Here is a 16,220-nt window from a genome sequence, read left to right as displayed (position 1 = left end):
AAAGTAGTCAGGACTTCAGAGCAGGGGACCAGAACAGTGAAAATGATGCCTGCAGGATGGGTGTCCGTTAGACAGGAGATCCGTTGTCTTCCTTCCTCTCCCTGGGCACTTTCTTCCCCTGGCTACTTTGAAGCACTGCAACTGTCCTCAATAGCAACCCGTGAGGCTTGGACACATCTCCTGCCTCAGAGGTGCACTGCAGTTGGCATCGTCTGGGCTCCCTGGCAGCTGAGGCACCTCAGCAGCTTTGAGGTTGATGCAGGTCAGCCTCACTTCTCAAAGGCATGGATGCAAGTAGGTTAAAGTGAATCAAAAAACAACCCAGCTCCCCGCCTCCCACTCACCCAGGCCTGGATTTCCAGCCTTCCCAGGTGGAATGGGAGCCCGCTGCTCCTTAGCTCCTCCAACCCAAGAGTTCTCCATCCTGCTCCCTCCCATTTTAGCCACTGCAAACAGCGACTGGGAAAGGTGCGAGATTTTGCAGTAATTCCCTGGTCATTCGTGAGTTAAGTGACACAAACTCAAGAGATGGGACGGTCTGTGGGCTAAGAAACTGTCAGAAGCCTGTGATTTAAGTCTTCTGCCCTGGCACTCACTGTGGTATAACTGCAGGGAGAAAGATCACAGAGGGCTTGTGGGAGAAGGGGGAGGCTTGTCATGAGGTGAGCGAGCTGTGCTTGTACCAAAAAGGCCTGGCACCTCAGCCCCCCTCCTGATAGCATCTTCAGAGTGAACCGGGCTTGAAAAGGGCAACAGTTTCCGTTGGCAGGAAGGTGAGAGTTGTCCATGTGGGGCTGGTACGTGATGTGCGTGTGTATACATGTGTGGGTGTCATAGCAGAGTGCGCACCGAGCTGGCCTCTGAAGCCCAGCATGGCTCAGCAAATGTCCATTTTCCCACCGTAGGTCCGAGGAACGATCACCCTCGGCAATGCAGCCGTGCCCCACCACCCACGCAGCCGCAGGCAGGGTCCGCATCCAGCCCTTGGGGCCCAACAGCAGGTCCCAGCCAGCAATGGGAATGGGAAGGTGAGAAAAAGATCTGGGGTAGGTTCAACCCATTGCCGGCATCCGGCCGCGATGTGCTGGATGGAGAGAGGCAGGGGCTCTGCTTGCCGTGCTGGGTGATGCTAGCTGGGGCGTTGCATCACCCCCTCTCCCTCTCTGGACCCTGGGAGATAAACAAGGCTGAGGTGAAGTGAAGCAGGTTGTCTGGGTGGCTTGGGAGGGGAGGAGGGACAGCAGGCTGGAGCGGAGGGGAAACCTGCTATGGTACGGTGCAGCGGCCCCCAGAACGGTGCACAAATCCCTGACGTGGGGCAGACCCTGCGCCATGGCTGGCAGCCGGGGTGAGGCTCGGGGGTCTGCCAGAGACCTTTCCCATGGTTGCCCCACCTGTGACAAAGGGTCAGGGGACATGCAGAGCCGGGTCCTGCCATGCTGTGCCCCTGCTCCCCCAGTGCTTTGGGTGCAGGCACGTCCACCTGTGCTCATCTGAGTGCCCCTAGTAGGATCAAAGGTCTCCTTTTATATTCCTTCTCTTGCCCTTCTTCTCTCTTACCCCTTCCCGCAGCTATCACGGGGCAAGGAGCTATTGCAGGGCCTTCATCTTCTCCTGAGCTGGCCCTGAGCTGGCCGTGTTTTCTTCCCCAGGAACAGCACCACATTCTGCCCTTTACCTCCTCTTTCCCATTTCTCCACCCCCCCCTTTCATACCTGCAAGACCACAAACCCACAGGAAGCCAGTTTAAAGGGCCAACCCCTTGGCAGATACCTTGAACAAGCTTGAGACGCAGCCGCAGAGCCCTTTGCAGCAGAGCCTGGACCTGTCTTTTAGGGGAAAACAGAGGCACGGCCCCAGGGGTAGCGCTGTAGCTGCCCACCCCAGGGCACGCTTCTTGCTTTGCTTGGGAGAGAGGTACTGGCTGTCACCAACCCCAGGCTCCCATACCAGAGCAGCCCCATTGCATGGAAAAGGACCCAGCCCTGGGGACAATGAAGTGAACGGAAATCTTGTGGCCTTCAGGGCACGGCTGCACCCACTGGCAGGGCAGCAGGGCTGGTCTGACCCAGTCTAGCCCTCATTTCTTCAACAGCGTTGTGGGGTTCACCTTGCCTGAGCTGAGCCTCAGCTACAGCAGCTCCCCAGTTGGGCATCCATGGTGTGACGGGTGGCACCGGGTACAGACCCCGCCTGTCGCCACGCATCTTAGCCCCAAGGGATTTGGCTGAAGAGACTCTTCAGGTGGCACTTTCCTCTCCAAGTTGGCAGGCTGAAGGATTGAATCATAGAAAACTTTTCTAGAAGGTCTAGCCACACGTTTCCGCTCCTCCCTCTTCCCTTACTCCTCGCCTTTTGTAAGTGTGACAAAGTCACCTCCAATCTACCAGCATCTCACCTCAAGGGGCCAGGAACATGCACAAGCACAAGCCCTGCACTTCCTGAGGACACATTTCTATGTGCTTCCTCAGAAGTAAATAAAAAATGCGAAGAAGGCTGGGCTCCGATCTGACACTATTGCATTTACTAGGAGATATATAGCCCTAGCTCTGGGCCTGACGCAGGACCAAAGAGGCCTGTAAATATGCGTATGATTATGTTTTCCACCCCTTGCCAAACAAAGCGTCTGGTACACGTCAAACCACAGGAGAAGCTATGTGAAGATGAATTAAACTCAAAACAGAAGGTCCTATATGGGCACGTTCTCTTGTTTTCTTGTCCATTCCTTCACTTCAGCAGGAGTCCCCTCAGTCCAAACCCCAAAGGTGCTAAACAAAACCCCACTTACATCTTTGACTTGCACTGAGACCCCCAAAAGGCATCTCCCTGTCCTTAGGACTCTACCCCTCCTAGATCTTCCACTCAAGCCTCCAAGTCTTCGCTCTCCCGTCATGTCTCCCTGTTTTCCCCAACTTTATGGGCAATCACCACTTGTCTTTCCACCTCTGACCTGAACCTCAAGCCTTTCTCGTCACATACAGGTCTTCAAAAAATATGTGTCCCGTTTAACTCTGGAACTGCCACTCGCCCCGTTGTTAGCAAGCGCCAAGTGCCTAGTCAACAGTTTAATGTCCCTCTTACATCTGTACTTCCTGGCTTTCACCTCTTGGCAGAGAAAAAAGAAACACCACAGGGAAAACAGAAAACACACATGCTTACTAACTACTTGATAGAAGGATGTGCTAAAAAATTCACAGGATAAAGTGTCTGATCCCCCTTAAGAGAACTCCAGCATTAACCCAGCCTTCCTCAATATAATTAATTAAGTACTTGAATCCTAATTCTACAACCCATTGTACTGTCCTGTTTTTTTTGGTAATTTCCAAAGAATCATTCCTTGAATTTGCTTAAAGCTTTACCAGCAAAGAGGAGAGGGTTGCCATAAACAGAAGTGTTCAACCAGTAAATATCTTTAAGGTAATGGTTCTCCACAAAGGAAACAGACAGAAGATTGCCAAGGATTGCCCAGGGAAGTTTCAGAGCTGAGTTAGACTTTGTACCTCTCTCTTTCAGGTTAGTGTCTTTTCCATCATGCTGTTCAGCGATAACCAGAGCTAGAAGGAATAGGTTGGGAGGGAAAAGCAGATCTAAGTGCAAAACAACCAGGGAAAAAAGTTTAATACCACTGGAAAAAAAAAAATATACAAAAGTTCTTGGAGTTCATTTGGTTTTGTAACATAAAGCACCATTAATTCCACAGTACATTACAACTCAGCCTACTACACCTTCCAGAAAGCACCCAATACTCCTGAAATCTGATTTAGCACCAAGGGATTGCATTCTTGTTTAGCACCAAGAAGCCTGTCAAACACACCCTTTGGTCCCCCTGCCCTCCTGTCTCATGTGCATCAGGCACCATCTGGCTGCTCATGGGTAGCACATGAGACCTATCACTGGCATTCAAACACCAAATAGAAAAGGAGGAAGAAGGAAGCTTGTTTCTGGAGATATTCAGTGTTAGAGAGGCTTGCTTCACTTCAGGGAGACAAAGGGGCACTGTACACTGTTAATAGACAATATCTGGGTTTGCAGCCTGTTGAGGAAGAGAAAAAGGGATTTGGTCCTGAGCATCACCTCCAGCATACCGCTTCCTCTCTACTGCCTGAAATCCCATCTCTGAGCAATTCCACATGCTTGACTTGCTAAGGGAGGGGAAGAAACTCACAGTCTTCTTTAGTTCCCATGATCCCATCATCACATGTTTCCCTGGGAAAAACCCAGCTTTGCCTCAGAGAAACCTTGTTTTTATACCCCTTGCCTCAGTGACGGTGGTGGGGAGGATCCAAGGCAGAAAGTGTCCGAAACTCATTCCAGTCTGTACAGCTTCCTCAGCAAAGCAGGGAGGGTAAGTAAACAGGGCAGGAGAGAAAATGTCCTGCAATTCTCTCAAGTTCGTTTCTAATATTTAGCCTGGGTCCCTGTGCCTTTGCCATCCCTGGCTGAGTGTACCGGACCTAGTCCTGTATAATGATGCGTATCTCCTATGGGAGAGCTCTGGTAGTCCCAGGTGCTATAGGCAGAGACCATGGCTAATCATGAGACCGCAGAAGCTAGATAAGTCAGAAGACTTCATTATCAGTGATGGGCAGAGGAGAAATACAGTTTCTCCTGCTTGTCCTGTCCTGAGACTCAAAAAAGACACCACTCTTGGCACTGCTGTTTACGGGAGCACCACAACGTGTGGAAGTAGGTTTCCCAAAGTGCTGAGTCAGCCTCACCTGCTCCCCCCAGGACCGTAGCAATCCCAGTGAGTGAGAACAGGGTGAGACCAGTACAAATGGTACTAGAAAACCCTACCGCTGGCATTCCTTTCCCACTGCGACATCTCCAACCTGACAAGAAGAGCGAGGGTTTGTTTTAGCCACATGCTTTTCTCAGTCGCTCTGATGAGATTGCCAGGAAAGGGCACTGAGCGTGTGGCAGGGAAGCTTTTAACCCTGGGGCGAGGTCCTGTAGTGTCACCTCCATCTCTTTTCCATCACAGAGGCGAAGAGGTGCCAACCTGCCCAGGTTTGGAACCGATTTAACTGCAATTGCCCTTACAGCCTGCAGCTCAGGTTCTGAAACAGCCGTCCCTCAATATTAATGTGGGAGAACCACCTTCAGGAGGACAACGTAATGGCACGCAGGAGCCAGGGCCTGACTCTCCCCTCACATCAGCAAGTGTTAGGGATGCCTGCTGATACCAATGGAAGGGCATGGGTCCACCTCTGCCAAAGAAGAGAGCAGATTCAGGTTCACTGTCTGGACTAGCTTCCCGCAGCTGGGGAACCGAGACCCAGTAGCACCTCAGGGGAGGTTTGGGAGGGTTGTGTCTCTCTCCCGTTCTGTACTTATGATCCCTAGTAGGAATAGAGTGGTGGGCTCTACTGATTCAATGGCAGATGCTTCTGAAGGGTCTGGTTGAGCGTCTGGCCCTTCATCTCTTCAAAGATGGCACAGAGGAGGACAATCCCACCAGGCCTAGAATTTACAGCCAACCTGGACTCTGTATCCCAGAAGGGTGTCTAAGGAAAGCCAATGACATACTTCAGAAGGCCAACAGTCCCCTTTTTGGAAAGACAGTATCATCTCTCACCGCTCCTACATCTTCCTCGTGCTACAGGAGGCCATCGGACCCCAGGCCGCTCTCCAGACTACAGGTGTGAGAGGTGACATTATGGCCATGTTGCAGGCTGCAAAACTGGCATGTCTAGCTGGGATGGAGAGGAACCAGATGCACCCAGGCACTGGGGACTTTCCAGCCCTTTCTACAGGAGTCCTTTGTGTACGAAGCCCCAAGGAGGGACACATCCCCAGGAGCAGCATTTTAGCTTTCCTCCTGCTCTAGGACCCTAAATGCCAGACACAGCTTGCTGGCAGATTTAGAAGAAGCCAATAACCTAAGTTGGGGTCATGAGGTGAGAGGGCGAGAGATGGTAGTGTCACACCGTAAGTGGACAGATACAGGCCTGGCTACAAGAGAGCGTGAGGTGGGAGCCAGTGCGGCAAGTTTCACACTCAGTGCCTGAGACTTGACAGGCCCATTTCCAAGTGATTTGCAGTGGTTGTGGGCAGTAAAGAGGGAGAGAGAGGAAGAAGAAAAAGGCCAAAGAGGCCCCAAGGAGGAGGAAAGGCAGTTAGTCAGTGCTGGGCTTGACCAGGTACCCACTGAAGGTGATGTACACATCAACATCATCACTGTAAATGGCATTCTCCCTCTCCCGCTTGTAGAGCCTCACCCAGATCTCATCATTTTCCTGAAGCTCCAGCATGAGGCTCTGGCTCTGCATGATGCTGCGGTCGCTGGGTTGGGCATACAAGATGACTGCCTCTTCTTCGTTGTGCATGATGTGCATGTAGGTCTCCTTGAAGTTCCAGGTGTGGACGTTGAGGCTGAAATAGTAAAGTCCACCTACATAGCAGTAGAATTTGCCGTTGAACATGTCAAAGTGGCTGTAGAGGTTGACGAAGACGGTGTCGAAAATCAAGACCTGGAAGCCCTCGCTGCTGTGCAGCGCTTTCTTGCGACCAACGGAGAATGCAGCGTACTGATGCTTGCAGGGGTCTCCGGCTGTGCCCATCTGTCCTTTACTGCCCTTCTGGCCCTGGGCACCCCGCTCACCTCGTGGTCCTTCTTTGCCCCATTTCCCTGGCATCCCAGGCTCTCCCCGGTCTCCTTTCTCTCCTACAAGAGGAAGCAGAGGACACAACTCCTGTGTGATACCAGAGGGAGAGGTGGAAGTGGCGGTGAGAAAGCCTAATGAGGAGGCAGAGGATTGCTGAAGGATGGGGCAATGCCAGAAGAAGGAATGCTCCTGAGGGTCACAATATCATTGTGCTTCATGGGAAAGGAGCTAGCAGAGCTCTTGGTGCAACTAGGGTCTCTTCTCTTATGAAGCCCCTGCTCACCACACGATATGGCCTTGCACCTCTCCTATGACCCAATTATCCATGTAGTGCACACACTGTTCTTGCTGTAGGCTGAAGAAGGGGAAGCCTGTGGGAGAATATGACTAGAGAAGTACAATGAGGTGGGTCAGAGGGAAAAGATCCAAGCTGGACTTGACGGATGGTGCAGTGTAAGTTAGAGGGCTGGTACTTTGACAATACCAGCATCCTTTGGGCATCCTGTATAATTAATACTCCAGTTCTACCCTGGGGTTTGTGTGTTGCCTGTCACACGCTTGGGCAGGCATCAATACAGGGAGAGAGCAGCACCAGAACGTACTTTGTGTACAGAGAAAAGAGTCGGGGGTGAAAGCAGCCTCCAGCACAAGTGACAGCATCCCAAATTTGTGCCTTTTTCTTTTCCTCCTCTCCATCCCCTGCATGGTATTGCATGTCCCCCTGCAACACCCCACTCTAGCCCAGGCCTTTATGTGCCCTAGACACACTTCTGAGCTTTGATGGACTGCAGCTATTTCCAGGCTGGGCAGGGAAGGGGGAGCATCTGCCCAGCTAGCCCGGAGGAACCGCAGAGCAACAATAAGCGAGTGGAGCAGGATCCAGCTGGGAACAGGCTTTTGCCCGCAGCAAAGGCTAAAAGGGGAGCCCTGAAGGGAGGAGCTGATCTAAAAGAGGGAGCCTTTTCCCGTTAGCCAAGCCAGCCACAGCAGGGAGGAATGAGCCAGGTCACTGCCAGTTAGCCTGGAGGTGTTTGCAAATAGCTTCTGCCTTCCCTTGCCCTCCTCCCCCTCCAAAATGCGTGACCTATGGAGCTGGAGAAGGTTTACCCCCAGCCTTCCCAGATGCCAATGCCTACCCTCCAAACATGCTTATTTTGCAGCTGGATGGAGACTGCTCCTTCCCTCAGGCACTACAGGACTCTGGAAGTCTGAGGCAAGGAAGGTGTCCTCCCAGCTTGGCCAGAGGCCGCCACTGCCACCCCTGTGCTAGCAGGGAGGAAGAACTGGGAGCAGGCAGCATCCCGAGACACAGAGGTCACAGCACAGATATGCACTGACTTCTCTCCTCCCCAGGCTACTCTTGATCACCGCACAAAACATCTAAACCCTGGGCACGGTGTGTGCGGTCGCATCCCCTTCAGGACGGCATCTGGCTGGCTGTTAGCATAACCAGCGTGCCAGCAACCCAGCTGTCACCTCCACCGCGGTGCCACCGGTCTCTGAGCAGACCTCGGCATCCCGGGGCCACGATGGGCACTTACCCTTCAGGATGGTGATGTTGATATAGGGACGGACCTCCGGCATTGGGTAGGGCAAGTGGTAGTGGCTGGGAGGGAGCGGTGGGGCGTCTGTGGAAGAGTCCAGTGGGTCACAACAGCGCTTGCAAGCACTGGGGGCTGGTTCCGTGGGGTGGGCTTCATCGGTGGGTGCCCCAAGCACAACAAGAGGGAGAAGAAGGAAGGCCAGGGGTGCGCGCAGGTGAATTATGCCCATGGTGACCTGGGAAGATATGAGGAAGCGCCAGAGTGAGGTATAAGAAGGGGAGGACATGGGGGATGGAGCAGACATCACCACAAAACATCTTTCTGTGACTGGAGCCAGGGGTGGGATGAAATGGCATTGTCCTGTGGAGGGAGTTTACATGCTTCAAGTCCCTGGAGGTTCAAGGCTGCAATCTGAGTAGCAACCGCATGGCCCCAGAGGATGCCCCACGCCCTTCTGCCCAGACCGATGGAGACTAGGTACTAACTCTGGGAGAAGGCTTGACCCTTACTAGGCAAACCACTGGAGCCACTAGAAGATTCAGTCCCCAGCCTGGGATAGAGGAAGGAGACATGGCAAGCCCCACAGCGCCTTTAGCAAAAGCATACTCTGGTAGGCTGCTGAATCTGTGGGGAGGGCTGTAAAAAACTTCTCCAGTCCTCCAGTCACTAGGTATCAACTCTTTTCAGGAGTCTAACCCAACAACCCCCCCCGTCCCAGCCGGAGTCTGACCCACATCTCTCTGCAGAGAGACACCCTCTCCTGTGGGTTGGGAACTTAACTTCAGCCCACTCCTTTCCCCCCCCCCCGCCAAATCCCATCCCTCTCTGTGCCTCAGCCCCCTCCCACCAACGCTCAGTTGTGTTCTCAGCCAAACCCCAGCACCTTCCCAAAGGGATGGCCGGCTCCTCCGAGAGCGCCCAGCAATTCCAGGCCTTCGCAGAGCTGCTCCGCTGCGGAGGGTGAAGGAAGCAAAGCTCGGAGCAGGCAGCCTGCGGAGAAGCCTGCTTACGAAAGACAGACGCGCAAACAAGCTGAGAAAGCCCCTCTCCCAGCCTCTGCCCCCCCTTCCCTCTGCCTGCACCCCAGCTCAGCGTGGCAGCTCACCCCAAAGGCTGAGGGCTCCCCTCTGTGCTTCCCAGCCCTTGCTTGCGGGCTCCCCTCCGCCTGCAATGCCGGCCCCCCGGGCCCATGGCTTTAAGAAAGCTGGCTCTTGGCACAGGCACTGCTGAGTGCTGGCTGGGTGAGCAAACTGGGCTTGGACCTGCTCCCACCCCTCTCCCTCCCTTTCCCTCCCTGGCTTTGGGCGCTCTCCATTGCAAACCGGCTTGGGTTTCGGCGCCTTTTAACTCTTTCCTAGGTAGGGCCTTTTCCTTCTATATGGTTTGTTGGTTTTTTTTTCCCCTCTGCCTTTTTGCTTCTCAACAACCTAGCCTCGATCAGCAAAATGCAGGCAGCACAGATTGCACCCTGCACAAGGAGTGGGCAGGCAGCAGGGCAGTGTCCAACCCTGAGCATCTCAGGATGGGCAAGGTGAGGTGCATCGGTGCAAAAGACAGACTTTCCTTCAGGTGGGATGGTGCAGGACCCTGCCCTCATACCTTTGTGTTAGTGCCTTGTCCCACGCATTAGCCCTCCACTTGGCTGGCCACGCTCTCTCCCCAGCTGTGCCTGTCCCACTCATAGTCCCCAAACTTCATCTTTCATTCTCTCCCGCATTGTTTCTTCTCCACGTCACTGCGGCCTCTCATCCCAGGCATGATATTTCTAGCAGGCTCATCTGCCAACTGGGAGAGGCATCAGGTTTTTTTTCCCCTCTCTGGACATCCCCTCTCCCTGGGCAGAGCCCCAAGCCTTGCGCTCCGGCGCGTGTCATTCCCCGGTCACGTCCCCGGTTGGGTCCCGGGCTGAGGAGTTTGCACGGAGGGGTGTGCCTGGCCTGAAGCTGCCAGCAAAGCTGAGGATCTGGAGCAAACCCTGGCCGTGATCTTTGCCCCCAGCCTGGCGCCAAGCTGACATGCTTGTGCTGTTGGGATAAGCACTACGTGGCTGCACCAGAACCTGGGAATGAAGGGCATTTGCGGGGGGGGGGAAGAGCACGGGAGGACAGACAGGAGACTTTTCTTACACTGCAGAATCAGTTGGTAAGAGGATTTGGGGGATCCTGCTCTGCAGCAAAACTGGATTTGCAAACCTATACCCTGGGGGGATGCACATATGTATCTGTGGGAGGTAGAAGGAAGGATGGGCAATAGCTCTCTTCTGCGGGGGCCAGAAGTGCCAAGTCAGCACTGCGCCTCCTGCAATTTGCAAGAGAAGCTGGAGAAGGCTCCAAGGTTTCTGAAGGGGAAAGGGTTTTGTGCATATCTACGTGTGCTTGGATTGTTTTTTTTTTTGTTTTCCTTCTCCCATTTGTTTGGTTTGGGAATGGGAGGCCCCACTTCCCAGAGAGTGGCTGGCGTTTGGCAGGACCCCAGCACCACTGGAGAAGCAAGCGGAAAACTCTGGGAAAATATGTGCTGCGAGCTGGGGGGAAGGGAGGAAGGGGGGCTGGGAGGCCTGGAGATATTCTCAGGCTGCCTGTCAGCCTGGAGCTCAATGAACATGGAGTGAACATGCCTCCCAGCTGGGGGAGGAAGAGGACCAAGAAATTCACTGCTGTGCTCAGGAGTTCCTAGCCGGGCTCCAGCACTGACATGCAATGAGACCCATTGCAAGTTTGCCACGTCTGCCCGTGCCTCAGTTTCCCCTTTCGGAAAATGAGAGGGCGAAAGGTTAGGGCAACCCTTCTCGTTAATGGAGCCTTGCCAGCTGACAGAAGCGGGTTTCTGTGATCAGTTGTGTTGTCTACTCCCGCCTGCTGCTGGTGGGGATTTCGGCAACTGACAGTACTATTGAAAGCCAATAAATTTTCTGGGGTGCATGAAAACTCAGAGACCGACACTGGAGGCAAAGTTCCTCTCTGTCCCATCAAAGCTATTGCAGTGCCTCACTCCCTCAGGTTTTCCTGCCTGGCTTATTTCCAAACATGACATTATCCCCTTTTGCAGCTCTCGGCCTTGTGTCTGGCCTCCTCTACCTTTCCAAGGGGAACAGGTCGCAGGGAGGCCATTGTCCTCATGTCCATCCCACGTTTCCATCTGTGCTCCTGAGTTGCTCACAACCAAGCAAACGATCTTCGTGGAAGACCTCATCAGCTGGGGTCTTTGCCTTTGTCTCAGCTGCCTGCAAGAACAGCTCACAGTGGGCAATGAGCAGGACTTTGTATTTAATGTCCTGCCTCAGCTGAATAGGGACCCGGAGAAACAAAGGCTTGCACTGGTGGCACTGCCCAGCTGGGCAGCAGTTTATGCCAGTAAAGACACTTTTGCCAGGGTAATATCTCCATGCTCCCTAATGGGAACTAGCTGTACCAGCAACATTTTGCCAGGGCAGCCACATTTGCAGGAGGTTTTGGCTTGTATGGCCGAGTGCTCAAAGATACGAGTTTTGAGAATGCTCTCCGATAACCCTGTGCCAGCCACGCTTTTAAGTGTAACCCAAGCCTGAAGGCACCTTGTGTGCTCAACGATCTTCCCTCTCCCTCATCAACACACTCTGCCTTGGAGGCAGCCCAGGGAAACTCTGGCCAGATTAGACAGCAACAATCCCTGCTCAAAAGCAGCTGCTTCCTCCTCCTTCTGTGTTTCCTCCTTTGTCCTGCAACCCCCCCAGCACAAGTAGGGGGATAAAGCCTGGCTCTCCCCCAGTGACTGCCTCCATCCTATTAACCCTCTCTACCACAGGTCCAGAAGGAAGGAAACGACTTTACAGGTACACACACCAAACGACTTTGATGTTTTCTCCCCTTTCCAGCCCCTGTGTACAGCTCAGCTCCCCTCGCTGCACATGTGGATCCCCTGCCCTGCTGCACACACACACGTACTCGCACCCACCCACAAACACCCACACGCTCGCTCTTCACGCCTCCTCCCTCACCGAAACCTACGGAGCAAAGGTATCATCCGCACCAAGAGACAGAGAAACGGCACCTTCTCTTCCCTTTCCTGCCTGCTTCTCCTCCACCGCAGCCGCTTTCCCTTTCCCCTTTTCCCCACCCCTCCGTCCCCGCTCTCCAAGAGCATCGCAAGCCGGGAGGGGAGGCGGAGGACCTCTTACCTCCGCTCCCCTCCGGAGGGGTCCCGCGTTGGGTTCTCCGTATCCTCAGCTGCTCCTGGTTAGGAGCGCGGGGAGGGAGGGCTGGCGGGGCCCGGCTGACTCCAGCCAGATGCTCGCCAAGTGCTCTTATGTAATTACTGTCTTTTCCATCTTGCCTCCGAGGCCTTTGTGCGTGTCTTTCCCCCCCCCCCCCTCCACCCCCAGCTCTGGCCCGTGTCAGACTTGGCTCTCCCTCCCTCCCTCCATCCACCCACCCCGCACAACATCACGATTTGCTCAGCTCAACAGCTGATTCCTTCTGAAGCAAAGTTCGGGCTTTTGGCTACTGCCGCTGCTACCCTTGGCAAGAGAGCTCATGTGTTCCAGGAGCTGGGAAGCGATGGGCAGCACTGTTCCGTGCTCGCCTCCTCTCCATCACTGCCCCACAGCTGCCGGGTACCTTTGCTTTACCCTTCCCTAGTGCCTGCAAACGGGGAGAGGGACACCTAAGGCATGGAAAGGTGACAGTGTTTATGCTGCAGTACTTTGGGGTGCCCTCGGGTTACCCTGTAAGAGCAACTGCCCTCCACCGTATTGGGTTCACTGATCATCTCTGGCCAGGCTGCAGAGGGGGTTGGGAAGACTAGATGACCTTTAAGGTCCCTTCCAACCCAAACTATTCTACGATTCTGTGATCAGATGAATCTTTTCCAGCCTATGGACTCCACGGCTGTGCACAAGGCTTGTGTAACAGCCAGCCCTTGTTACCCAAGAGCGCCAACACAGTATGAAATTACTGGCTCAGAATATCTTGTACATCTCTGAGGATGGGCAGGCCTGTCGGACGTCAGCTGCCTGGCTACATTTCTCTCCTAACTTCTGCCCATGTGCGGCCTGGACCAACCAGGAACAACGCATTCCATGGCTTTACGCAGGCTGCTGCTGAGTTTGAGGGCACTGCTGCCAGCAGGGATTTCTGCTGTGGGCTGCTCGGCAGCCTGGACTGTCTCACACAGAGATCAAGGCCTGGCAAAGCTGCTACATATTTTTTTGCTGCGCGTTGCTGAAACGCCACGTGGCTGAGGAGCAGCTGGAAGAGCCGTTCACCTTTACTCATCGCTGGGGCAAAGCTGCTGCTAGACCTGGCAGTCTCCGGCACTAAGCATGAAAGCATGGGTTTGTGTCCCACTTCCCACTGCCCCCACAGCTAGTCCGAGACACTGCACGTCTGCCAGACACGGCTGAACGGTGTATCAGAGACTGGCTGACACGCTGCATCAGTTGGAGATGCTTTGCAGCTAAGGGCGCATCACCCAGGCTGTCCCTCTCCCCATAGGGAGCTTTTCCAGCTTGAGTGTCCCATCTCTTATCCCCACCTTGTGACCCTACCTGCGAGACCGCTGAGACAAGAAACTGCGCCAGTATCCACCCCAAAAATCTGGCAGGCGACTACAAGCGCTAACCCTAGTGCAACCAGCAAGACTTTGTTGCCTTGTAAGCATCTAGGCCCAAGAGCTTGGGTGGGTGGGAGATACCAGGCGACACTGCAGTCTGAACTATTTCTTAAAAATAACCTTCAGCCGAGCCTGCTGCTGCCTTCTGCTTATCTACATCTGAATGCATCTGAATGCCTCCTCCTCCCATCCACTCCTATGTAGACCCAGGAGTTTCTGCCCCTGTGCTGTCCTCTCCTACACACACTCCTAGCCCTGCCCTGAGCAGTTATCAGCAGTCGATCACTACTGGGAGTATCTCAACTCTCACAAGGAGCACTGAGAAAGGTGGATAGTGGTTAGGGCACGAAAATTTTCTTCAGAGGAACCCATGAGTTTTCTCACCAAAGGAACAAGCACTTTGTGGCAAGAGGGGGGAAGGTGGTGTTTAAGAGCTCACGGAAACTCTTGGATCTGTGTCAGGTACTTCCCACTAAGGGAACTACCCTGACACGGGGAGTTTTGAAACAGAAAGGTTCTACCATCGCTTGGTAGCACTGTCCTGAGTCTGGTCCTAAAACCAGTCAACAGGGCAAGAGTCATGCCACGTTCTCTGGCCATTCGATCCAGCATGAGCGTGTTCATCACTCCATCTTCAAGGCACGGGGCACAGGTGGTGTTCAATACCCGCGCAGCGAAGCTCAATGCTTTTCACAGCAACAGATCCCTGCTGCAACTGTATGGTGCCTTGCAGGAACTACAACGCCTCTGAGGGTCTAACAGAGGGGTCTGCATGGATCTCCAGGTCCACAACCTGCATGGTGAATAGGTAGGATTTCCAAGAAGATAGTGGTGCCTCCCTCCGGCACCAGCACTGCCAGCACTGCTTCTCCTGCCGACGGTTGGCACCCACGGCCGGAGGGCAGGTAGGGACAGAGGTGGGCTTATGGTCCTTCATCCTCTCTGCAAACTCCCACCCGCAGCTTAACAGCTGCTCCCGTTAAAGCCCACCGAAGGAAAACAGTGATGGGGCGCAGTCCGTGCATGCACAGTTTGTGAATCAAGGCGTATAGATTTCCTTCCCACGCAGCCCTGTTTGTCATGTGTAGAAGGACACGCTGCAGCCCAGGCGCTTGTCTTTGGCTGCATTGACGTGCCCGGTGTGTGTTTGTGTTTGTGCATGACATGGTGAGTGTGAGATCTGAGTGAGCTGGCTGCGTTGTGCATGGCGTTTGCATATTTTATGCTTGGGAAGGCAAAGAACACCAAGTTTTCACGAGCAAATATTTGCATATTTTCCACTCGTTCGAGCAGATAAAGCATTTCAGTTCTCCGTTGAATCCTCAGGAGAGCCAGGAACGTCTTCTTTTCAAGGGTGTTTCCCTTTCTTGTATCTCCCTGTCTCTTTTATCCACTGGCTACCCTATTTCAACAACTGATTAACTGCTTCCTGCCCCCTCCCCACACCCCCTTGTTCACGGTCCTGTACAGCAGCTGAAGCAGAATGTGGCCTGGACAGTTTTGCTGTTGCCTGAGCCGAGCTGCTGTGTTTCCCTGCTGATGACAAATACAGCAGCTCCCTAACAACAGCTTCAAATGACATTAAGTGTGGGCTGTGTTAGTAACAGCCTGGAAACGCACCCTCGCCTCTCCACGTTGGCACCCCTCCCCAGTCACCATTCACTGCCCTTCCAGTTTCTCTCTTGAAGATCCACTGCAGAGCAAAAGGGTCACACTGAGGCGTCCGAAGCTGCTCCGAGCCGCCGTTGGGCTGGCAGAAATGTGCTTGGGTGTGCAGGTATGGTGGGCCCACGTGTGGGGAGGGTCATTTGCAGGGTCCAGTTGTCAATCCCCAGTTTTAGCCCATGCCTGGGCTGTGTGTACGAAGGTGTATGATGTGCTGCATTCTTGCGTTCATGCTTAGGGCAAGAGGTATGTGCGTGTCTGGATATGTGTGCATCTGTGTGGGTGGCCACATATGGTCTCATGGACACATAGCTATACGTGAATCAAAGCACCCACAGCCCTGAATATGTATATATATATTTATACACATTCACACAGTCACATGTACCCACTCATACAAACATGCTATCACATAAATACTCATTTGTATGCGTGTATACACATCACGTACATACGCCCCTCTCTTTCTGCTCTTGTGCACTCTGACGTGTGCATAGGAACTCTCTGGGCAGCTGGCAGAATGGGGTCTCCGTGTCTCTAACACCCCATGTATGATCAAACGTTTGCTGGGAGGAGGCATTGCACAATGCTGCTGAAATCATTGCGGCCCTTTCTAGTCTTGCAGCTCCGATCTCTACGTGACGAGAATAAAACCTTTTGTGCAGCACAGGGCTTGATGGAGCCCTTATCTCCGTGTCTCTGCACCCAGAATAGAAAAATCCATTTCCATATCTGACTGGAACAAATCCCCCTGAACATGGCCAGAATTTCACTTAGCCACTGCGCACGGTCCCCTTGGCCTCTGGGTTGCTTG

General features: G+C 53.6%; 1 protein-coding gene across 1 annotated transcript; it reads right to left on the bottom strand.

The window, feature by feature from the left end:
- Positions 1 to 2,542: 2,542 nt before the first annotated feature.
- On the bottom strand, positions 2,543 to 9,467 carry C1QTNF6 (C1q and TNF related 6). The gene is given in 6 exon segments (XM_075051071.1): positions 2,543 to 6,667; positions 8,150 to 8,387; positions 9,258 to 9,332; positions 9,334 to 9,387; positions 9,389 to 9,431; positions 9,433 to 9,467. Coding segments are annotated over 6 exon segments (993 nt in total). The 3' UTR covers positions 2,543 to 6,119.
- Between the last annotated feature and the right edge of the window lie 6,753 nt (positions 9,468 to 16,220).

The sequence above is a fragment of the Buteo buteo genome, chromosome 19, assembly GCF_964188355.1.
Source record: "Buteo buteo chromosome 19, bButBut1.hap1.1, whole genome shotgun sequence".
NCBI classification, from domain to species: Eukaryota; Metazoa; Chordata; class Aves; order Accipitriformes; family Accipitridae; genus Buteo; species Buteo buteo.
The sequence above is the reverse complement of the archived record's forward strand: the minus strand, read 5'-3'. Positions and strand labels throughout refer to the sequence as shown.